This window comes from Corvus moneduloides, chromosome 2 (genome assembly GCF_009650955.1).
Source record: "Corvus moneduloides isolate bCorMon1 chromosome 2, bCorMon1.pri, whole genome shotgun sequence".
Taxonomy (NCBI): Eukaryota; Metazoa; Chordata; class Aves; order Passeriformes; family Corvidae; genus Corvus; species Corvus moneduloides.
In genome coordinates this window covers 120,145,376-120,169,586 of record NC_045477.1, presented here as the reverse complement: position 1 = coordinate 120,169,586, position 24,211 = coordinate 120,145,376, and the positions used below count along the sequence as shown (strand labels likewise).

Genomic DNA, 24,211 nt, shown 5'->3' with positions numbered 1-24,211 from the left:
GAGAAACTGGCTGGAAAATCAGCCAAGATCATTAGGGGGAAAAAAAAAAAAAGTGATTAGAAATGAAGAAAAAATCAAATTAAATGAAAGAAAATAAAGCTGTGGTGATGCTGGTGGATTTTGCCTTTTGGATGAGTCATAAATACACTGGAGTTCCCATCAAGTGTTAATGAGGAAAGACAGAATTGAAATGATGCCTTTGACAAGTGCCGTATTTCTTCTGGAAATCAGTCTGTAATTATCAGTGAGCTGCCTGACTGTGCACCAGGGAGAAGGAGCCTTCTTTCCATGACTGGCACATAACTGGCTGGCTGCCACAAATGTGCACTGCCTGGAAAATGGGCTCTCCTGGGAGAAGGAGCCTTTAGTTCTGCTTTGGTGCTGGTGGTGACCCAAAGGGAGGACACAGCTCAAGCCAGCCCCTCAATAACCCTATAAAATTTCCTCTGAAATGAATTTGCCCCTGCATCATCAGGGATGGTTTGGGGTGTGTCAGGATCAGAGTCAATGGGATGTGGGAGATGGAATATTTACATTGGGAATCCATGGAGCTGGGCAGACTGGCACAACTTGGAGATTCCTCTCTCCACGTTCCCCGACACTAACAACAGATGATTAAAAGGCTACAAGAGGTGCATATAGCTGAGCAGCATGTTTTTTTAATTTAGTGGAAGTGAAAAATGAAAGAGGAACACAATCAATGCCCAACAGTGGTTACCAGGATTTACTGTTGTGGAAACATCACTTTTCTTTTTGACTGTACACACACGACTGTACACAGACCTGCTTTACTTCACACCACAGGCTTTTGTTTCCTTCTGACTTGCGTTTGTAAATGGAATGAAAATACTTTTCTACTTACGAGTTCCTCCGTTAGAAATTCGGTAAATGATTAATCATTCGTTTTTTTTCTGAAGGTTTTTAAGATTTTAATTTGTAGCACACAGCTGTCTTGCGGCACTTAGCTCGATGCTCCAAAATTAGCTTGTAATTTGGTGTTATCAGGCTCCCTTGTGTAAGCAGGCACCAGAATTTAGAACAGCAGGAGTGTTACAGACATGATGAAAATGTGCTCCTTTGCTGAACTGGTGGCCAGAACAAAAAGCAGTCAGGGCTGCAGGAAGGAATTAGATGCTGCATCAGGAACCAGCACAACACTTCACCTTCAGTCCCCGTGCTCAGAGATTATTTCAGGACCTTATGTAAAATGCTTAGGTCGCCTGTCCGAGGGAAGAGAGGGGTGTCTCAAAGTCAGCCCCACACGTGTCTTGGGTTCTCTGCCTCTCTCTCTAAGTTTGGGGTGAAATTCTTCATGTCTGGCTCTCTGGGTGCACATCTCTGTGAGAGACCTAAAGCTCTGTTTGTTCTCAACAGAGAAAAATGTATTTTTTTGTGACGTGGTGCTTATCAGAATGAGCTCCTCTGGAGAGCCTGGTGTTCATAGATCTTAATCTGATTTAGGCTTCTAATTTGCTTAGCTCTCTCAAGGCTGAGGAATTTGTGGGTAATACTAACATTAAAAATAATAAAAATTACATAATAAATAATAAATAAAATAATTCTTTGTCTATCTCTGGAGTTAAGTGGATGCTCAGCAGGGTATTTCAGAATGTCTGGTTTGGACCTGGACATTTAATTTCTCCTTAAATCCATCTCAAGCAGCTCTATCCTTATTCAGGTTTGACTTATCCTGACCACCTCATGCCAGCTCTCACAGCCATTTTCTCAGTGGAAATACGGATGTGAAAACATCCAAATATTTTCTGGCTTGAGGATTTTGTTAGCCAGGATACTGGATTTGATGGAAGCATTTGCTTTAGCCAAGCACTCTTAGTATTGGTTCCTTTTTCCCCCAGCCCACAGTGGGTTATGAGTAGGAAAGACTGAGAAAAATACATATTTTCCAAGGAGGAATTTCCAAGAACAGAAGAAAGTTGGATAGCACCGGGTATGGAAAAGGCATTTTGAAAGTCACAGTGGAAAAAAAGTAGGGCAGGGTGCTCTGGCAGCTCCTGGGAGATGATGTGGGTATTCCAGAGCTGGAAATCAGCTCTCAGCACTTCTCCAAGGTCTCACAGTGACATTATTTAATCACCATTGATGAATGAGTTCTCTAACTGTATTTTGAGTATCTCATCTTTCATTCTAATTTATACCTAAAACCCCCTGAGACTGCTGGTTGACTCTAGGTGGAGAAAGCATTAATTATTCCTTAGGTTTTAGTGAAACACTGGCACTCCACAGTGACCAATTTGCTACTCCTGTAAAAGCTGCCAATAAAAAAGGACATGTACAAATATATTCATTAGCTCAAACTAATTAAAACCCAGGCTAATAGCCAGGAACACAACACGTTATTGCAGGATTTTGGAATTCATTATGTGCCTGTGCTGATCCAACAGTAACTATCCCTGCAGCTCCTAATCTAAGTTAAAGATCTGTGTACTGACAGACACCTAAAATGTATTTTACAGGGCCTACAGACACTGCAGAGTTTCTGACCCAGGTGTCTGACAGGAAACAGGGATTGGCCATGGAGATAATTCTGGGCAACAGGGATTAGCTGCGGAGAAAATTCTGGGCTACATCCTTTGTTGTGTAACAGAACCAAACAGAAGGATGGGAGAGGTGAGATTAATTAAGCTTGAAGAATTGTTTATTCTTGTGGCCTTTGATTTCAGAGTTGAGTGTAGGTTATCAGGTGTGGTACCTTTGAGGGAAGATGTGGATACACCTGTGTATATTCCAAATCTCCAGTTGCATTTGGGGCCCATCCTGGGGAATGTTGGGAGCACATAAACCCCCATCCTGGCTTATCCAGGGTCATACAGCACAGGTGAGGATCAGATAACCTCCTTCTTTTCACCTCAAATAACCAGGGGACAGAACCCACTGAGGGAAGGATGTTGAGACAGAGCTGGATCCAAGGCTGTTTGGTGTCCTGAAGCAGCCACCTCTGGGTCTAGCAGCCAGCAGAATAATTCCTAGCAGAAAACGTGCATTGTGGTCTCACCTAATGATTGTATTCATCAAGCAGGCAGCTGTATTTGTCACTGGCAGAAATTTCTTGGTGACCTTTCCAGTGAATCTGTTCCCAACAAAACTCTATGTCTCTGGTGAGAGCTCTGTGTCTCTCGTGTGAGGTCTGCCTCCGGCAGGCAAAGATGTGGAGAAAATGGGGGAAAAAGAATCCCTGGCTTATTTTAGCCAAGAAGGTAAGAAGACAAATGGAAGAAGTGTAGGTTTGGATCTTTTCTGTCAAAGGATGATGGATGCTGTCAGCAGAGGGCAAGACGTGGGCTTTGCCAGTCAATCATTCCCTCCATCAGCACCACTTGGTCTCGTCTCAGACAAACTTCTTTGGCTTAAATTCCTTCCTCTGTCAAATTAGAGAGAAAGAAATGGCTTTTCTAGACCCCAGTGGGAAGAAGTTTGGAGATTAATGATCCATAAACAATAGCATATATTCCTGTGTCATTTTCCCAGCGAGACCAGGTGTGGGAGGTTTGGTGGACGTTGTCTGCTCTGACTGCTGGACCTCTTTGAAGCTTTTCCCTGTGCCAGAGAAAAGGGTCACAATTCTTGTTTAAATATTTATGGTTTTCACAGGAGGGACCACAGAAATAAAGAGCAAAAGACTTAAGTCATGGGATGGCATCCTCTGGAGGTCGCTCAGCTCAGAACCATTCCAGTATGGAAGAACATCAAAAAGAAAATGTAATTTTTGGCAATTCCCCCCATTCCTGCCTGTGCCACAGGCAAACCTTGGGAACAACAGAGTCTAGAAGCTGTTCTCAGATGCAGCAGAATTAGTGTAGCTATTTGGTCTCTATTCATCATCTTAAGAAGATTACTGCAGCTAACATTAGCATTTTTGCTATTACATGGTGGACTGGCTGAAGTCCAGACTGGGTTAGTATTAGAATACTTATTTCTTTCCTTTTACTGTTCTTTTTCTTCTTGCAGTAGAAGATGATGGACACAAAAAAAGCCAGTGAAGAAAGCTGCATCAAGGGATACCAGTGCTTCTTTGTAGTTTCTCCCCACATATCTGTTTGTGTGAGCTTGTAATTCCAGCTCAGTTCGGTTCTAAGTTTCAAGTTTAAATGAAATTAAATATAAGCACATCCACAACTGCCATTATTTTTGAGTGGGTACTATGTGAGACCACTAAGAAGTTACTGTTTTCTATAAATTTCTATAACTATAAATAGATCCAAATGTACTTGAAACTTGGCATGGAAATGTTTTATAACTACCATGAATTTGACCCTTCGAGCTTCCCACAACTCTTTGGACATCACAGTGATTTTCTGTGGCTGTAAGTAGTTTTCTGCAGGACTCTGTAGTACTGTGATGCGTGTTTGAGGCTGAATTTCTTGACTGAACTTGCAGAGTAGAAAAACCAACAATTAACCTGAGCTGAGTTAGAGAGCAGCTGCTTCTCTTCTGCTGTGTGTTTGTGGGGTTTCTGGCCTGCCAGCAAAAGGCTGAGTTTACTTTTGTTTAGTTCAGTGTAATTGCTGAGATAGGGAGTGATGCAGCCCAGAGCTGCCAGCCTCCTTTGCTGGTGTCAGAGATACCTTTTGTTGTTGTAAGTGATGCTGTCTGAATGTGACAAAACACTTGATAAGCTTGGCCAAGCATGCCAGAAAACAAAACAAAACAAAAAGCAATGTGGACTTTTCAGTCCAGGCAGTTCAAAAAACTCCAGGGTGTTCTGCCCCCACCGTTGAGATGTTTCAGGAGAAAAACTGATCGATTTGGTTAAAAAAAAGGAAGTTTTGCTTTTTGCTAGTCAGGAGAGGCTGCACAGATTAAGGTAAGCACTAGAAAACACTCAGATCCTCGGTGCCCATTGGCAGAGCTCTTCTGGAAGTGGTTACTGCTGGTTTTTTCAAGGCCCAAGACACATTCACTCATGATATTGAAGGTCTTAACCAGTCACTGGCTTGTATAAGTTGATATTTTACTGCCACTGTGACTCCTTGTCACAAGCAACAAGGAGTGGTGCAGTGGGATGCTCCGGGGTGAATCCAAACTCCTGGTCCTTCCTACCAGGCAGGCCAGGCTTCCAGGATGGATCAAGTTAGTTATTTCTTACTTTCTTCATAAAACCTGTGGTTTTCCTTTCATCTTTTCCACAAGTAGGGTCTTCTCTGCCTCTCTTCCTGTCTCCCTCATTTCTTGTGTCTCACCTCTCATTCTTTCTCCTCCCCCCCCGAGAATTTTGTGTCTCCTCAGCACAGCTGGGTCAAGTGCTGCTTCTCCCTCTAACTACCTAATTTTCCCTCCTATTTTCCCAGGCAAATTTGCAGTCTGGGTCATTAGTAAAAAATATTCATTTGCCAAAAAGAAGGTTCCTGACTAATGCTCTAACTCGGGGTCATGGTGACCCTCAGCTGAACTTTTTCATTTTTCTCCAGTCTCACAAAACATTACCAAGACTAGGTTTATACAAGGGCCAGGTGAGGAGTCACCTGAAAGAAGAGAAACAGAAGTAAGAGACAGAACAGTTTTTAAAGGAGCAGACAGAAACAAGAAGGCTTTTAGTTGTTCTCTTTCTGGGAAGGAAGGGAAGAAGGGAGGGAGGAAGGAAGGGAGGGAGGAAGGAAGGAAAGGAAGGAAGGAATTTGGAAGGAATTCGGAAGGAAGAAAGGAATTCGGAAGGAATTCGGAAGGAATTTGGAAGGAAGGAATTTGGAAGGAATTTGGAAGGAAGGAAGGAAGGAAGGAAGGAAGGAAGGAAGGAAGGAAGGAAATAAATAATTGGGTTTCCTGACAAAAGAGGAGAAAAAAAAATAATTGGTTCTGTTTACGTGCAGATCTAAAATTTGAGCAGTAAAGATAATTAGGTGGGTTTTAGTGGAACAGGGAGTGGGCTGTGCTGTGTCCTGTGCATTCTGCACATGCCAGCACTTTGGAGGCGGTGAGGGATGTGAATCCCAACTTAGGTCCTTCCTTGCACCGACCCAGCTTGTGTTTCCTGAAGCAGAGGAAATGCATGAAAGGTTTAGTCCTTCTAGATGCTTGTAAGCTCGTGTCCTTGTAATCCTCAGAAACAGGGTGAGGAAGAATGGGTCTCTCTAGACCAGAAAATACAGGCTGGAGAGATGATCTGAGGTTGGCCAGCTGCGTGTGTCAGCCCAGATGCTGTTTCTGATCAGCTTTATTGACAATCTGACATGTCTGTAAATCCAGACAGACCTTAAAAGGTGCCTGTCAGGGTTTAAATTCACACAAGGGAAAATGTTTTCTAGAGAATTTTTAAATGAGTAGCAGAGATAAATGTGAGAGAAATCCTCACCATAGAATGTGTAAAGGACTACTCAGATTAATTTTTGTCTTCCATGTAATCATTTTAAGTGACTCGACTGTTTTCAATTTTTTTCCTGTGCTTAAATCTTCAAGAAATCATTGGCAACTCTCAAAACACCAGCAGAGTAACATTCACCCTCTGGTTTTGATCCCTTTTAACGATTTTCCAGCTATCCATAACTTTTATTTCATTTAGTTTACATTCCTTCACTGGTATTATATGCACTTACTTTGTTTATTGCAATCTGGACTGGTGGCAAGGCCGATTAACAGCTGCTGAACTCTGCTGGCTAAAAGCTCCCTTTTCAGTTGTACACAACCTTGCCAAAATCCAATGGCTTGGGCTGAAATTTGTTATTTTGATTGCTTGCCTCAAGCAGAATTATTTCGGAAGGGTTCAGCAAAGTCATTCTAGTAGTTTCCAAAAATGAGGCTTGAGCAAAATGTTAGCACATCAAGAAATTAAAAACAATTTCTGATGGCCTTTTGTCTGACTGCTTCGAGCCTTTGTCATTTTGAACAGAAATGTAAGATTTGTCATCTGGGATGTGACTTTTCTGTTTGTTATAGAGGCCAAGTTATAAATGTTTCGAAGGACAAGCCTTACGTTTGTGTGAGTTCAGTGAAGCAGTTAATTATTTTTTTTTTCCATGAAAACGCAACATCACTGGGCCAAATAGTAAACACGAAAGCAATTAAACCAACACTGTCTTTGAAAGGCTTAAGGAAATGATCATTTTCCTTAATTGCTGCTACATTCAGCGATGCTTTGGCCAGGAGCTGAAGGGTCGTGCCTTTTCTGTGCTCCTAAAACATCACAATTGCTTAGGGAAAAATGTGCCTCCTTCCTTGGAAGCAGAGGGTCCCAGAAGCTGGAGCGGGGAGGTCAAAGGATGGAATGACAAAGGAGTTCAGTAGGTCTCATCAGGAAGCTGGAACCACAGAGGATTAGGCAGGATTTGAAACTTATGGGATGGAAGCTGGGATGGGGAGGGAGGAATATGAGCAGGCATGTGAGAACTGGAGGAGAGCAGGAGTCAGCTGGTGTGGGAAGGGGCTGGGCTGGAATTTTGAGGTTAGGGAATGTCCTGGTGCAGTTTTGGGGAGCAGGAGTAGCAAAATAAAGACACAGCATTGTTGAGGTCTGCTGGCAGCCGTGGTGACCGTCTTGGCTGGGGGAGAGCTGGGGCTGGCCCTGAGCTGGGACAGAGGAGATGGAACAGGAGTAGCCACCACATCTGAAGGCATCAGAGTTTTCTGATTGTTCCCTTCCCATCAGCTTTATGAATCCCACCCAAAAAATCTGCAAGTCATTCCCTTTCCTGCTGATTCAGGAACAGGACAGCAGCCTCCCGCCTCTGCCTGTTACTCCATTAAAACTGGTGTTGGATTTAACAGTTCCAGGCAGCCGTGCTGAGGAGCCATGTGGGTGTCCATATGTTGTATCAAAATACCTTTTTTTTTTGCTTTAAATCTGGGAAACACTGCACTCCTAAGACCATGAAAGTTTCAATGTCAAAAATTAAAGTTGTCCACTCAGTGATTCAGTTAATTTTGCCTAATGGTATCGGTTCATTTTGTCATTTATTAACTTTCTCATGTTCAGCTTTGCAGCCTGAATGTTCTTTTAAGATAGCTTTATGCATGCAATAAACTTAGAGCTGAAGCAGGAGGGAAACCTTTATCCCCCAGCCTTGGTTAGATTTTCATGTCAATTAGTCTATCTGGCACTGGGTTTAATAACTTTCTAATTGCAATTGCAGCACTTACCTAAATCAATGGCCACCCCTCTGGATAAAACTGATTTTAAATAGCCGTTGTTAAAAGGCACCAGGTGAAAACTTAGTGAGGTGAAAAGCAAGATAACATGAATAGGAACCCTCCTTTTCTTCTAGACAGCTCATATTAATAAAGCTTGCTTTTTGTTTTGTTTTGCCTTAACATGTTTTTACATTAAAAAAAAAAAAAAAAATTGAATTTACAGAGGACACTTTCTGAGCTTCCTTTAAGATGTTGCAGGATAGGAGTCAGGGAATGCTCCAGGTAATAAAACGGATTTGTTCCAGCTCTGAGGACTGGAAGGCAGCAAGGCTGGAGGGCCAGTGTGGTACCTCACAAGCACCACTTGGCTGGCAGCTCGGAAATGCACCCGCTTCCAGCACGTACAACCTTCTTTGTGTCCTCAGCGTTCTGTGTGGGTTTGTTAAGTGCACCATCTGTCAGGATAATGAGAGCATTTTCACTTCCCTGCTCCATAACCTCCTGATGGTAGTGAAAGAGCTCAGAATATGGACCTGCTTTCTCCCTTCGCAGGGGCTTTATTGGAAAAGCATGCTTGCTTTTACCCACATTAAAAAAAATGAAAAGGTGTGTGGGTGTGAATAATCAATACACAGGCTATAAAAAGGTGGATACTCCTCCTTGCTACACACCTGAGAATAAGCCCACTGCAAGCCAGCCTTAATGATCTGCACATTAGTCAGCTGCTTGTCAGATGCTTGTCAGGGCTGCACTCTTAGGGGAGAACAACCCCTCCACCCTTTATCTGAAATGGCATCCAGTTCAAAAGAGGATGTTGCTGAGTCAGTGCCTAGGACCTAGAAGGTTTGGAATTTTATTTTCTTATGAGATGGGGGAAAGAGGAAAAAAAAATGCAGAAGCAGGATTTGAAGTACTGTGTAGTGGCTTTGGAGCTCGACCTTGCTCATTATCTTTGCTGCTTTGGAAAGGCTTGGAAAATTATATTACCCTACAACCATCAGTCGTCACTCAATAAATACAGAGGCTACAGGCAGGGACAAGAAATCCCACTGAGCTTTGGTATTGACTTGTTAGAATTCCAGGCTTTAGCCTCCCAGTACAGTAACTGCCTCTAAGTAATGAACAAGCTGCTCAGAAGGCCGCCTTGCCCTTCTGGATTAATTCCCCCCTCTTTTATAGGATCTATTCACTGCCATGTTTTACTCCCTTATGCTAAACAGTAAATTGTCCTATGTGACAGTAAGGTCTTTTCTATTACTCTGGGAGAGGAAATCAGTGGGAGAGCAGAGCTGTGCTCCAGTTGTGCCTCAGAGCCAATAGTCATGTCCACCTCAGCATCAGTTTCCACAGTAGGGGAGGGGAGAGAAAAAAAACATGTCAAGGATGTGTGGTGGGGTTGTATTTCTTCCATTAAGGAATGATGAAGCAGTAACTTTTGTGTGTAATGGTGCTGTAAAATCTGAATTCTCTGTTGAGTGCACCACATTGGGGAACTGCACTAGGAGGTGGTCACTTTGTTTTTCTGAGCTCTGCGTGCAGATTCCAGTCTCATGTCAGTGTTCCTTGGCTTGGACCAGCCACAAGAATCATGGAAATACCTTTTAAAGGGTTCTTATCTTCTACACATGGACGCCCAGCACATCTGACTCACACATTTTATTCTTCCTGCATTCTCAGCCCTGTTTTGGCTGCCTTTGTCACATGCTGGGTGCAGCAAGGTTCCTCGGAGCACCTCCACTCTTCAGGATGGCAGCAGCCATCACCTGGCTTGTTCTTAGCTAAATAGCAGAGCAGAGGTTTGGTGTTTGCAGTAGCTGGTGAATTCAATTACAGTTCTCACAGAAACTGTCATTTGGCTGCTTGTTCACATGAAGCATTTGATATTGCTTGTCTTGGTGTTAACTGTAATCCCTTATTAGAGGTGTATAAGGAATCTTATTGATGTGCACTTAAAGGCACACAGTGCACACAAAAATTCACTATCTTTGAATTAAATTGAAAGGAGAGCGAGAGGTGCTGATACAGTTTTTTTTGTCTGTTCAGCTATATTTCTATAAAAAGAAAAATGTATGCACACTGTTCAGTCAGCTCCTGAGGGAACGTGAGAGGATCCAGATCAGCTGCACAACTGGCAGCTTCCCTGGCCATCTCAGCAGAGGGAACAAATGTTCATTTTGACCCTCTACTGAAGGTGAGCCGTTCTCTCCCTCTCCATCCCATGGGATCAGAGCACACAGATGGAGTTGTGTGAGAAGGTGTGCCTACCTTTATTTTATTTTCTTCCTTCTTGGAGCAAACAAGATTTCTTAGCTGCTGCAGTTTCAGTGTAGTACCTTTCAGAAGGGCTAAATAATTCATTTGATGAGAAAGAATTTCTCATGAACTAGCAGATAAGTGTGTTCATCTGAAATTCTACAATGTGTAGTTCAGGCACCGCTCAGACTCAGGCAATGTAACTCACTTAAAGAACAATATCTACATCTGAACCAGTCCCTCTGAGCTGCCTTTATAACTAATAGAGAACTAAGCAGTATAGGAAGGGGATTCAAGGGTGAGATTTGTGCTGTCCACTAATGTTGGAATTGCACCCTTGGAGTCCTTGCTTTGCTCCATTGGTGTCTTTCTAAACACCTGCAAGTTTGGCTTCCTTTACAGCTGGACTTGATGATCTTAAAGATCTTTTCCAAACTAAATGATTTTATGATTCTAAGTTAGATTAAGAAATTTTTTTTTTTGCCTTAGGAATTGGCCAGAGCTTTTTACCTAGAATCTGGTTTTGAAATATTTGGCTTAATGAGCTTCTGCAGAACACGTAACATGGCTGAGTGGCTCTTGGGCAAGACAGCCTGGAGCACACTGACAATACCCTCCAGCATATAATTCCTTCTCATCCTCTTTCAGAGTCACATTGCCACTGGATCTTAATTTATCTTCCCAGTGCTGCTGTTTCAGTGTTATCCTACATTCTCCTGAGGAGCCCCTCCTCTCTTCCTAAGAAAGTTAAGCAAGCCAGCCTGCAGGGGAAATAAACACAGAATGTGGCTTTTTGCGTTCCGTGGAGACACGGTAAACTCAAATTAATGATTCTGTTCGGGTAACAGCCCAAGCAAAAAAAAGCAGTGGAAATTTCCTAGAACCAACCCTCCTGCAACAGGTTTTCTTTGCTTTACGGTGGAAAACTACAGCTGGGTGACTGCTTTCAGGAGTCAGAGATGTTAAAATTCCGTACCTTGTGTGAGAAAATTTCATTCTGTGGAACATTCAGTAAGACTTCTGGTCAGACCAAATCTATCCAGCACTCTGGCTGAACTTGTGGATGCTGGAGCAGAAGTTACAAAGCCAAGTGATGCAGGAGCATGTGAGACCCACTGGCAGGCCAAGTTTCATGGTAAATTGATTTCCTTTAGAGTATCCTGGTCTTTGCTCAGGGCGAACTACCTTGGAGCTGCTCCAGAAGCCTGCGTTTTATATCCATCACATCTCTAGGGCTCTCCTGAAGGGATGAATTTGGTGTTGTGGAGGGGTGACAAACTTTCTTTTGCCAAACAAAAGAATGTCTTAGAGCAGGTTTGTTCATCCTAGCCTGATTTTACCCTGTGACAATTCTGTTCTGTCACTAAAGGACTCCAAATACTTCCTTGGGCATTCTTAACCTCACAAGCTCCACTTCTACACAATAATTGCCCGGCTGCCTCCACAAACATTCCCAAACTGGCAGGTAGTGCAAGATGTCAAAAAAACATGGTGCATATATTAAAGCAGTGGCTTTTTTTGGGGATGTAATTGTGCTAAATTAACTATCCTATCACAGCACAGAGCAATGCCCATGGTTGTGCAAATAAAAGCTGCACTGTTTGGCCATTATTAATGTTGTTTGTTTCTTGCTCTTAATCTGTGCAGTAAAGTGAGTGCTTCATACTGATAATATTTACAAGGCTTAGGAGATACTGAAATAGAATCATAGAGTGGCTTGGATTGGAAGGGTTCTTCAAGCTCATCTCGTTCCAACCACCTCTTCCATAGGAAGGAAACATCCACTGTCCCAGGTTGCTCCAAGCCCTGTCCAACCCGGCCTTGGACACTTCCAGGGATGGTGCAGCCACAGCTTCTCTGGGCACCCTGTGCCAGGGCCTCACCACCCTCCCAAGGAACAATTTCTTCTATAATAACTCCTTTGCTTAAGAATGTGATATTGAATGGTAAAGCTCAGTTCCTGTACCTTATGCTCTGCACCTGTGAGTGTGGGATTTAGTCGTTTGTAATTAAAACCTGTGATGGATTTTACAAGAGGAGAGTGTTTTCTCACTGTGACTTTCCAAGTGCTCGTATAACAGTTTTTATTAAAATTACCCTGTAAACTTAAAATAGGCTCTCAGTAGTTGCTAACAGATCTGCTGGTATCCAGTGACTCCAAGAAAATGCCCTTATTTTCCACTTTGAAGATGAGCAGGGCAAAGTCTTGCTCTTTTTTGTGTGTGGAAAAAAACATCTTATGACTCCATATCATGGTGCTTTTGATTGACTCCTCTCCTTTTTGTGACTGACAGGCTTTGCTCTGTAACCCGTGCCACCTTCCCCAGCTCTTTTCACTTTGTCAGGCACGGATTTGATCCCCCTTTCCTGCCACTCCTGTGAGGCATGTTGTGATCGCTGCCACTTCTGCGAGCTTCTTCCCCAGCTGCTCTTTAGGGGGGTGGTGGGGTGAGGGAGCATCCCTGGAAAGCAAAGCCAAGGGAGACAGTGCCGCACTGGAAGGTAAAATCCTCTGTTTCGTGTTTTCCTGGTGAGTGCTCTCAGGTACCGTCCGTCATCCCACAATTAACAGCGAGTGCCAACTCATTTTGAGGCAGTTCCCTTGCAGTCTGGAGCAGCAAAATGTTTGGAAGTGATGGGGGCAGCATGTCTGTTGGAAAACAAAATGGGTTTAGAGCCTTTTATATGGTTTTGATGCAAAGTGGTGCAGCATGGCTTGAATCAAAAGGGCTAAACTCTCTTTCCCTCAACGCCCCAGGGGTCCCACACTCTGCCATCACAGTCCCTCGGCAGAGTCTGTCTGGAACAATCCCAGCCATGCCTGTGGCTGCACCGACTCTCACATATTTAGGGAAGCTGTGGATGATGCCTGAGCTGTGCTGGGGCCTCGGATAATGTGCTGGTGTCGAGGTAGCCCTGAGGAAGTTCTCCCGTTGTTATTTTAAACGTTATTGCTGAAGACACTTTTGCAAAGGTCAGAGCACTGAGGGGTGGTGGAAGGGAAAGAATTTATTGTTCTGCATTTGTAACCACATTAGGGCTCCCAGCTCGGGCTGGGAGTGCCTGGATGCTACCATAATAGGGAAATAACTGATCATATATTAATCAAGCAGTCAAGAAGCGAGTCAGGAGGGCAGCTTGCTTCATGCATTGCTGAAATGCAGCTCCTTCCACAGCAAAGCTGGTTAAAGGCACAGTGTTTAACTGGGGAAATGAGAACTGGAAATGGCAGAGGAAATTAAAACTGCGTCGTAACAGTTCCCATTTAAAACTTGGCTGGGGCGTTGGGGATCATGGGCAGCTGCAGAATGAGACTCCCATAACTCTGGGCTGAATTTGTGAGGAGGAGCTTGGCATCCTGACCTGGGGGAGAGGCTGGGCTAGGGCTGGGTGTGTTATCCCTGCTGGTGGGGCATCGTTCTGCAGGGACAGAGGGACCTGGCAGGAGCTGGACTCGATGGTCCTTGTGGGTCCTTTCCAACTCAGGACACTGAGATTCTGTGACAGTGCCAGCACTTGATCCCCAGCACCATTTCCTTTCAGCTCCCAGAGGCTCCCACTGAATTTGCCAGTTTAGCACTTCTCAGACGCAGCTTTAGCTGGTAAGAGATGAGATGATAGAGCTGAAATGGCCATTTTTATTTGCTAGGTTCCCAGTTAAACTCCAGAAAGTTTGATCTCCAAGTGGCAGTGTGAATTAGTTTCATTCCCAGAATACTTCCCATGAGTTATGTACCTACCTATGCATCAGTTACATGTTTGTAAACCATTTTAAAAGGCTGGCAGTGATCCATTAATTATTTTGAAGATGAGGAATGATTGCTTAAATAATATTAGCATTTAAGGAAAAACAATATTTGTCTCTATATTAATTGTTGAACAAAATCTATTCATCTGTAGTTGGCTACAGTCTACTGGAGAATGCAATTTCTGTAAACTGAATTTTATTGCTATTCCTTTCTGTTCCATTATGTTACCCCAATGTACATATTTTTTGTGCTACTTCGTTTATCTTGTGTCAGAAATAATATTCCTGTTCTCAAACATTATTACAACTAGGGAAAAAAAAAGATTAATCAGACATTTCAAAAGCCTCATGCTGAAATAACATTTCTAAAATTATAGAAGAACAACCATTATTTTCTACAGCAAAACTAATTTTTTGAGTTCGAGATAGCAACACCATATTCCAAAAGTAAAGGTCAATTTGAAAAATAAAAGATTCTGGTTGCCTAATAAGGTTATGTTCTTTATACCAAATTGTAATTTACAGTTGAATCAAATGATATTAATTATTCCTGGCTTGCTTTGAGTGATATTCTGGGGCCAGTTGGTGTAGTTCAGATAAAAACAGCTGTTACATTTAGTCTTACCATTAATGATAACCTTTATTTTTTTCCACATGGAGCTTTTGAAGTCTCAGGAGACTGCTGAGCTCCAGGGGTTGCTTTTCTGTTTCAGAGATGGTTCCCGTTTGGACTTTCCATTTCCCCAGCATCTTCTACCTTCAAATAACCGAAACCAAAAACCCCTTGTGGAAAGCTGTAATTCCCCACCATCGAGTGCATCTCTCCTGACAGAACAGGGAGCCTTGGACTCTGGAAGGTGGCCCTGGAATGTCTGGGTTTATTTTGGAGTGACAAAACGAGAACAGCTGTAGGGATGGAGTCCTTGTCACAAAACGAGCATCTCACCCTGCAGCACTTCTAATGAGCAGGAAGAAAAATTATTGTTGTTCCTAATCTAATTAGAGAAAAATTTTGTGCTTATTAATGAAGAAGCTGAGTGTTGGTGGCTAAGAAGGCTGATGGCCCCTGGGCTGGATCAGGAATTGTGTGTCCAGCAGGAGCAGGGCAGGGATTGTCCCTCTGTGCTGGGCACTGAGAGGCCCCTCGAGGGCTGTGCCCAGTTGTGGCTCCTGCAGGAGAGCCCTGGAGGGGCTGGAGCGTGTCCAGGGCAGGGAAGGGAGCTGGGAAGGGGCTGGAGCCCCAGGGGCGGCTGAGGGAGCTGGGAAAGGGGCTCAGCCTGGAGCAGAGGAGGCTCAGGGGGGACTTTGTGGCTCTGCACAAGTCCCTGCCAGGAGGGTGGTGGGGTTCTGCTGCCTCCAGCACAGGGAGGACGTGGAGCTGCTGGAGAGAGGCCAGAGGAGGCACCAGGATGAGCAGAGGGATGGAGCAGCTCTGCTGGGAGGAAAGGCTGCGAGAGCTGGGATTGTTCAGCCTGGAGAGGAGAAGCTTTGGGCTGAGCTCAGTGTGGCCTTGCAGGGCCTGAAGGAGCTGGGAAGAGAGAGATTATTTACAAGTACAAGGGGTAATGGCTTCAAACTGATAGAGAGTAGGTTTAGGTTAGATATTAGAAGAAATTCTTTACTGTGAGCACAGTGAGACCCCGGCACAGGGTGCCCAGAGCAGCTGTGGCTGCCCCTGGATCGCTGGCAGTGTCCAAGGCCGGGCTGGATGTGGCTTGGAGAAACCTGCTGTAGTGGAAGGTATCCCTGCCTGTGGCAGGGTGGAACTGGATGTCCTCTTAAGGCCTCTTCCAACCCAGGCCATTCTGTGATTCTATAACTCCCCTAGAAAACAAGTCTTTTACTTCCTCACCCTCAATTAGATACAGAGGGGAGGAATGGCCAACATCAACACAGAGGTTTTAAAACTATTGCTTGTGAGGAGTTAAGTGTGGCCTCCACACCTCTGAGCATCCACATTTTCTCGAGCTGGCTGGTTGCTCTGTGGACTCTGGTCAGATAAAATGACTCTTCCCATCACATAAAGATAATGCTCCACATGGATGTCAACATCCATGTGATTCCTGCCCAGTTTGGTCCTCTTTATTTCGGGGCTGTTCTGCCTCACTGGACAGGCTGTTGTAATAGCTTGGGATCCGAGCAGCAGCGTAAAGATTGTCACAGCTTGAAAAATCTTGGGAGCAGTGGGAGGTAATGATCCTGCCTGAGGCAAAATACCGCTTCTGGCCTGTTACAGGGCACTGTGATTCTGTCCCACACTCCATTTAATCTCCCCAAACGTTGCAGTTTAGCCCCTGAAAAATGCAGTATTTTTATAAGTGTATTCCATCTTCAGTCTGGTCCCATAATTCCTGTTCGATGTGAGCCAGGTGAGCAGGGGCAGAGGATGGCACCTGAGACAGGAAATGCCAGTTAGAGCCTTCAGCTCGTGCCATTTTTCATGCTGAATGGTTTTCCAGAATGTGATGAGCAATTTCTGTTTCATCTGGAAGATGGGGAATTTCTGAGAATAAAGACTGAGTCCCCTTTTCCACCCTGCTAACCTTTTTCCTTCCCTGAGCAGTTTTGGGAAAGACTAGTCTGTTTAGGCTGTGTTCAAATGTCACAAAAGACTGCTTTAGACTTTTGGCCCATATGGAATAAGCAGTGTTTCCTTTTCCCAGCATTGTCACAATTCATTTTACTTTATAGTTGAAAAGTAAATGAAAGAAATAGCTGGAGGCACATTTGTGAATAATTATATTTGCACCACATTTCTTCAGAGTTTGATGGGTAGATTGGTGTGTAAGTTTTTATTGTTTTCCTTCAGCTTCATTATCCATCCAGTGTTTGCCATGGGTCACGAGGTGCTGTAGCAGATCATGGAGACAGCATTCTGATGCTGAGTGTTTCATCTGGAAAGGGAATACACAGATCTTTTTTCAGTTGCAACAGTGCATAATGATGGTAGACTTGGAAAGCAGCTCATTAGTTGCTGTTTCAGGCTCTCCTGCTGGGATGAGTGCTGCCTGTGGTGAGGGAAAACCCGTACCCTGCAAATTGTCTCCGACTTCAGCCCTGCAGTGTAATGGTGCTGGGGTCTGGGGTGTCCCTTGTCAGCAAGCAGTTGATATTGTGCTCCAAGATTTGTCCCATCACTGATCAGATTTGCCTCAGTTGGCGCCAGAGCCCGTCCATGTTAGGTGATTTTGGAAAACTCATGGGATAATGTAGCCTTTTGTTATGGCCTACAGCTGTTGGTATGGGATTGTTCACCTCCGCTGTTGGCAGTGACCAGAACTCAGCAGGGACATGCACTCACTCCCCTTGTTTGTCAGGGTGTGTTCAGAAGAGTGGGAGTCCAGCAAAGTGTGAAGAAATCTTTCAAGAAAAGCCTTGAAATAGCTGAGTTTAGTGGGAAAGGTTAGGGGGGTTATTTATTATGGTGCTAATGAAACCAGATCCCTTCAGAAAGCAGAAAGTGCAGGCCAGGGCTTATCAACCATCTCTGAATCCTGTAAAATCACGAGAAGCTTGTGAGTTTAAGTCTACTGACACCAGTTTTGTTTTCCCTAGTTTCCTCATGTGGGTGGGTGTAGTGCAGGGATCCTCAGATATCCATGTGGAAGGAATCTTCATGTATTTTAAAAAGTGAAAATATCAACAAAAGGTTGTGTGTGACTGAGGATGGGGAGGGAATCCTGATCCACCTTTATTAGTACATAAAGGTAGCTTGGAAAAAGGTTATTTATTATCAGAATGGTTGGCCCCTGCCAGCAGGAATGAAAACAGCAAGTCCAGGAGTATAACCTGTGCTCTGGCCTGCTGAGAGCCAGAATTTCCTGGGTTTTCAGACCATTTCTGAGCTAAAGGAAAACCAGGAGTGGGAGACAGGGCATGAAAGAGGGACATTTCTACGGGCTTGCTTTCAGCTCTCTGCAGAAATTGAATGATTTGAGGATTCAAATCCAAGAGCCTGCACACTAGAGATACTTGAACAACTACTGACAGGTAAAAGGTACTGTGGCATGGGTGGATATGGAGCAGGAAAGGTGCAAAAAGGCTCTTAGTCCTTTTATCAGTGCAGTGAGGTGAGTTCTGGTCTGTGCAGGTCCTGAGCCCAGGCTGGCTTTTCATAGTAATTAATTGGTTAATTCTTAATTCATGGAATTGTAGAATGGTGTGGGTTGGAAGGGACCTTAAAGATCACCTGGTTTTGTCTCCCCTGTCACGAGGGAGTTGGAGCTCCTGCTCCTAACCAGTAAAATCATGTAGTTTGCAGGGTGTGATACTTTTTAAATCACTGGGCTGTTTTTAGGAGAGCTAAAATCAGGTAAAAACTAAAATCTTTCTCCCTTAGACAAAGCCCGAGCTGACACCCCACTGAATTTTCTCTCCAGATTGAAAATCCATCTGTTAAAGTATCTGTGTTGTGACAGGTATCAATAGAAAATGGTTTGGGGAGAACTCCAAGAAAATCCATTCCCGAAATTGGGGAAATACCCAATCCAGCTCTTTTCAGTTTAACATAGGACTTCAACTCTTTAAGCAAATACGTCTATGCAATTATATATATATATAAATATATATTCTCTATGTATTCAAATGTGGATGAACCATACATGTATAAAAAAAGTGAAATATGGACATAGGGAGAAAGAAAATGATACAGGTATGTCTATTACATTATATATAGATTCCACATGTTTTGTTTTATAATTTATATTATGCATATACGTGTAATCATTATATTTATATTTCCATACCATCTGCTAATGCTGAATTTCTTCATTATTCATGTAAATGTCTTGGACCTTTTGAACACTTCTAATTTCTTAATTACAAGTCTGTCATGGCTGAAAACTTCTCATCCTACCATTTCTCTGTGGTGATAGGAAAATAGGAATATAGAAAGAGTTCACATGGAATTTTGGTTTTGATCTCTCAACAAGAATGGGTCAAAAAAAGTAAAAGTCAAACCTTAAGATAATTGTAAATTATTGTATTACAGTTGATTTTAAGGCAGTGATGATGCCATCAAGCAAAAATTAAGGTGACCTGGAAATTCTAGAGACAAATTACTCTAAATGCTGCATTTTCTTAAGTCTTAATTTAACGTGAGATTGCTGAGTCACTGTTGCAAGTTAAGATAGTGCTAAAACTTGGCTGTAATAGGAAATGAGCTGTACAAGCCAGATTTCATCAAGAGGTACAAACCCAATTGTGTCTATTCATCCACCCATCTGGTTTTCCCAACTGGCATTTCCAAAGGACAGTAATTAATACACTGAAATCAATGGATAGACTCCACTTTTGCTGTTAGGTTGCCTTTAACCCATAAATACCAAATCAAAATCCATTCAGATTTCTCCTTGGCTGTGTCACTTCCAACCTTCACGTCCCTTTCCCCACGGAAAATCAACTACAATTGTATTTCTGTACTTAGGGTGGTTGTATTGCTTGAATAGTTACACAAACCGTGCAGATTCTTGGATTTAATGACATGATTCTGTGATTTAATGACATAAAGTTAATGGATTGATTGCCTCCACAAAAATCTTTGTTTTGATAGCTTAGCTTTTCATTAGCTTGTATAATCAAACTTTTGGTGAGCTCTCAAGCTGTTCTTCTCATCAAGATTTTCTCTTTCTTCTTCCATTCATCTTTCTTCTTCAATGTTCTTCTAAGTAAAACAAAATATTAAGTGAACATTTCCGTTACGTTAGCATAGCTGCATTTATTTGGTTGTAGTTAAATCAATATGGAATATTGCAAAACCTTCCCTTTAAATATTTGCTCAGTTTAGAGTGGTCCATGGGAAATGAACACAAAAGTTAAGTTCTGAGTAAGAGCAAGAAGCACAAGCAAGAACTACTGCAAGACTCATGCTGAAGTCATGGGATGGCATCCCTGTTCTCTGCTGTGAAGGACAGAGACAATGGGGGTTAAGTTTCTTTTCATTTTAATAATACATGGAAAGTGTTGCCTTTATTTGCATGAACAGTACTTGGGGATGAGCATCCTGGTGGTATTAATGTCAAGAATTAAAAGCAAAGTGGTTCAAAATGGGTGGATTCCCCCAACTGCTGTTAAGTAGAGCTCCCTGCAGACTCCTGGAGTGACGCTCACTGCAGGCTGGGACACAACAGTTACAGAAGTGAGTTTAACAAACAAGGTTATGGTGAAAAACTCCGTGCTGTGATGAGGTTAGTGGGGTAAATGTGTGTCCCCACTAACTCAGTCCAGGCAGTTTAGGGTTATCTTTGCAACAAGGGCAGGAATTTTCCCAGGCCTGCACTTTTAACTTGTAGGTGGGTGAAGGAAAATTCAGCAGTCAGCTAGGTTGTCCACGTGGAGGCTGAATGCAGCTGAAGGGAAAGCTGAGGCCTGGGAATAAAGGAAGGCAGAGAGCCAAGGATTGAGGATGAAAGACAACAGCAGGGCCTGGAGAGAAGTGAGGGAAGCAGTGCAGTGCTGGGGAGATTGGACATAAATGATTCAAAGAGGAAGAGCAGTGTGTGTTGGAAGGGATGAGGCAGGAAGCGAGTGAGAAGGATGGAAATTAGCCTTAGGAAGTATCTTAGGAAGTATTCTTCCTCTCATGTTGGAGGTGTGGTAAGAACAGGGTCTTAATCCCTCTACTTTAAAATATTTTAAGCTGCCTTTTTTTTTAGAGGAAACACAGAATCGTCGAATCATTTAAGTTGGAAAAGTCCTTTAAGTTCTCCCTGCAGGGTGGCACAGAAGAGTCCTTCCATCCCTCACCGTTGGCTCCCTGGGCTGGGGGGCACTTGCCCAGGTGCTGGATGAGTGCTGAGCAGCCTTGGGATGCCACTCCTTAGTGCCCAGCTCCCCACAGTCTGACACAAACTCCGTCACTGGGAGGGGTTTGATGAAACTTGTCCCAGGTTTTTTCCCTGAATCTGCTCCCTGTTGACATGGCTGTGTCTATGAAGAAACAGAATTTTCCACCTGTGCTGTCCAGTGATTATCCCTGTCTGAAAAACCTGCTGATGTTTTTGTTCTGTTTCTTTTGAGCAGATGGGCAAAAGAAGGTTCAAGAGGAGTTTGACATAGACATGGACGCGCCAGAGACAGAGCGGGCGGCCGTGGCGATACAGTCCCAGTTCAGAAAATTCCAGAAGAAAAAAGCGGGGTCCCAGTCCTAGTAGCTACCTCACAGCATAAAACAAAGTAATCCTGAGATGATTTATCAAGAATATCAGAAATAACACAAAGATGCATGTACAGAAATTATCAATATTTAAAACCCCATTGGCAGATAACAACCCATGAGCTTGTGTGCGACTTCATCCCAGATGTTTCACGCCCATTATCCTCTGTAACTCACCATTTTACTTGATGTTGTAATAAAAAGTTAGGGTGAAGTAATTAAAGTGTCTGCCTTCATCTGTCTTTCCATATTAATCCAGCAAGTGCAGCATTACAAATGATGAACCCAGCCCAGATGCCTGTTTCCCTCTCCATGTAAAGCTCGGAGTCATAACAGCACCGTATGTTGCAGGGATTTTTTGATGAGGGATGAGATAGATGCATCTCAGCCCTGCTTCCCTCATTTGGAGAATTCCAGCTGCCAGCAAAATGTGAAAATCAAACTACTTTCTCGTAATGAGCTGAAAGTTAAAAAAAAAAAGAAAAAGTTGCAGACAGAAGCTGGCATGAGGGGTGTAGGAAGCAGGGAGTGGTTTATTTCTGTCTTGCAAGAGTGTCAATAAAGTGGTTTGAGTGGGGAAATTGTCCTTCTTTGCATGATAACATTCAGAGATCTTGGACCACATTGACTGTTATGGAAAGAAAATAATAAACCAGACACAAAACACCTTTGGAAGTTTGGGATTGATTTTTGTCTGTAAAAATAGAAACTGACCATCTAAACTCTGTTTATGGATGCATTTTTTCAGTCCTCTGCATAATCAGCAACTATTTCTGTGCCATCTGTCTATTTCCATATTATTTTCCATATTTGAGGAGTAAATCCTAACAGGCTTCCTGTGCCCATTTGCCCTGTTCTGTATTCAACTGTGAGCCCCTTTATCACTGTGTTAGCCCAGCTTTGGATCAACAAAAAGCAGCTACAGCGATGTGTCCTAAATTGGGAAGTGAGTGGTGACAGCCTGCCTGCCTTTCCCTCCTTCAGGGGGAAGAGATCCAGGTGTCGTTCCCAGTTCTGCCCAGGGGGATTCTTTCCTTCCTCTCCCACCTTCCTCAGGAGTGTTTGATCACCAGGGCAAGGGACAAGTGCATCATTAGTCACCTTTAAGCAGAAAGCCATGAGCAGGGGGCAGGAATGGAGGGAAAGGAGGGATCTCCTGCCCTTCCCACGGGAGCCCACCAGAGCAGCAATGCTGGAGAGGTGCAGAGCTGTGGGATTACAAGGGAAAAGCCCTCATCCTTCTGCAGGTTAAGGCACTTGTGGTGCTGGGCATCATTTCCGTGGTGTTGTCAGGAGCTCTGGCCCTGTGCTGGTTATGGGCAGCCCTCAGGGATGCTGAGCAGGGGAAATCCTGTGGGCAGTGAAGAAAGCTGGTGCAAACATGACTTGTGAGGTGCTTGAGGCTGGGTGGGAAGGGACAGGGCATTTTAGAACCTACTTTGGGGGTAAACATCTACATGCTGCCCAGACCCTGCCTGTGGCACCTCTCTCTGTGTCAGGTCCTGGCCCTAGGCATTACTTTCCCACTCGTCACCTGCAAAGTCAGCATCATCCTCCAAGCTGCAGCTCAGTGCTTTCATTATTTTTTTTAAGCAGCACTGTTCCTTTGCATTTAAGAATTTCACAAATAAACCTCAAATAACAGCGCTGCTGTGCTCCAAGTGTGGTTTGTGGAGGCCCCAGTTCCCCCAATTGTGTTTCACAGCGACTGCTCACCATATAATAATAGCCTAAGCATAATAATCTAAAAATTGTCATGGCTTTGGGTTGTGTTGGTGCCATTTTGTTTAGATGAACATACATTTGTAATAAAAGACTGCATTTGTGTTCTGCATTATGTCATTTGAAACAGCATGAGCTCTGTAATGGCTACTTAATTGAATAAAAACTATGGGTAAGCACTAGGCTTTTATATTTGATCTGACATTCCTTGGACTTAAATTTCCTACACAACAGGAATAATCATATGGTTGGGATACAGAAAATGATTACATTATTGAAGCACAGCAGCAGGGGCTGTTAGTAAATGAATTGTGGCTCTTTCAGCAGCAGGGCTTCTCTTCAATGTGGAGTTCAGAGTGCATCTTACAGGCACAGCCCTAATGTACACTGAAACATAATGAGGAAACAGTGATCTGGCATGAAATTTGGAATAATCGTGACTGCCTCTGTCAGACAATTTCCTTTTTATGTAAATGTGTTTGCACACAGATTCACTTCGTGTTGCCAGGAGAGCTTTCTTGCTCCTGAGTCTTGCTCTTCACTCATCCTTTGCCCATATCCAAAGTGACAGCTGTTAATTTCTTGTCTTACCACTAACTCATGCTATCCCAAAGACCTTTCTGGGTTTCGTTGAGGTGAGGACAAAGAGTTTGATTTAACCTGGATGGATGCAAGAGAACAGTTAAATATTCCAGGTACAAGTGTGGTTTTTTTAAGTTCCAGACACTCATTGAGCTCGGCCTAACTGTGATTAACCAAGTCATGGAAAGGAAGATTTAAATTAGGGGGGTATCTGTGCTGGTAACCCCAAAATTCCCATAGGTAACACGGAAGAATATTCAGAGCAGTAGATTTTGCAGGAAACAGGGTTATTGCTCCCACCACCAACACCCACACCCTCCCCAGACATATTCACACTGCTTCTGCTCCAAACTGTTGCCAGATTATCCCAAAAGAGAGTAACCTTGAGTGATCAGAACAATTGCCTGAGCCTTTGAAATCCTTAGTTCACATCGATGCCTGGACCGTGAAATCACCTGTGGAAGTCAGCACAAGGGAGACCAATAGAAGGAACCAAAAGCCATCACAAAGCACAGGAATGCCCACATGAGGAAAACAGCAAAGAATGGGGAGTCTGTCAAGTTAAACAGAAAAACAAGCCAAAGCCAAATCTGTGGGGAAAGCGGGGAAGTGGAGGTTTTACGGAAAGTAGAAATGAGCCTTGGATTAATGCCCAGAGCAGAGGCTCCCACAAC

General features: G+C 43.5%; 1 protein-coding gene across 1 annotated transcript in view; it reads left to right on the top strand.

The window, feature by feature from the left end:
- The window catches only part of PCP4 (Purkinje cell protein 4), a 48,893-nt gene extending 25,759 nt beyond the window's left edge, over positions 1-23,134 (top strand). The window contains exon 3 of the mRNA XM_032101090.1: positions 21,101-23,134. Coding sequence (XP_031956981.1) covers positions 21,101-21,228 — 128 coding nt within the window. The 3' untranslated portion in view covers positions 21,229-23,134. The remainder of the gene's footprint in view (positions 1-21,100) is intronic.
- Positions 23,135-24,211: the final 1,077 nt, after the last annotated feature.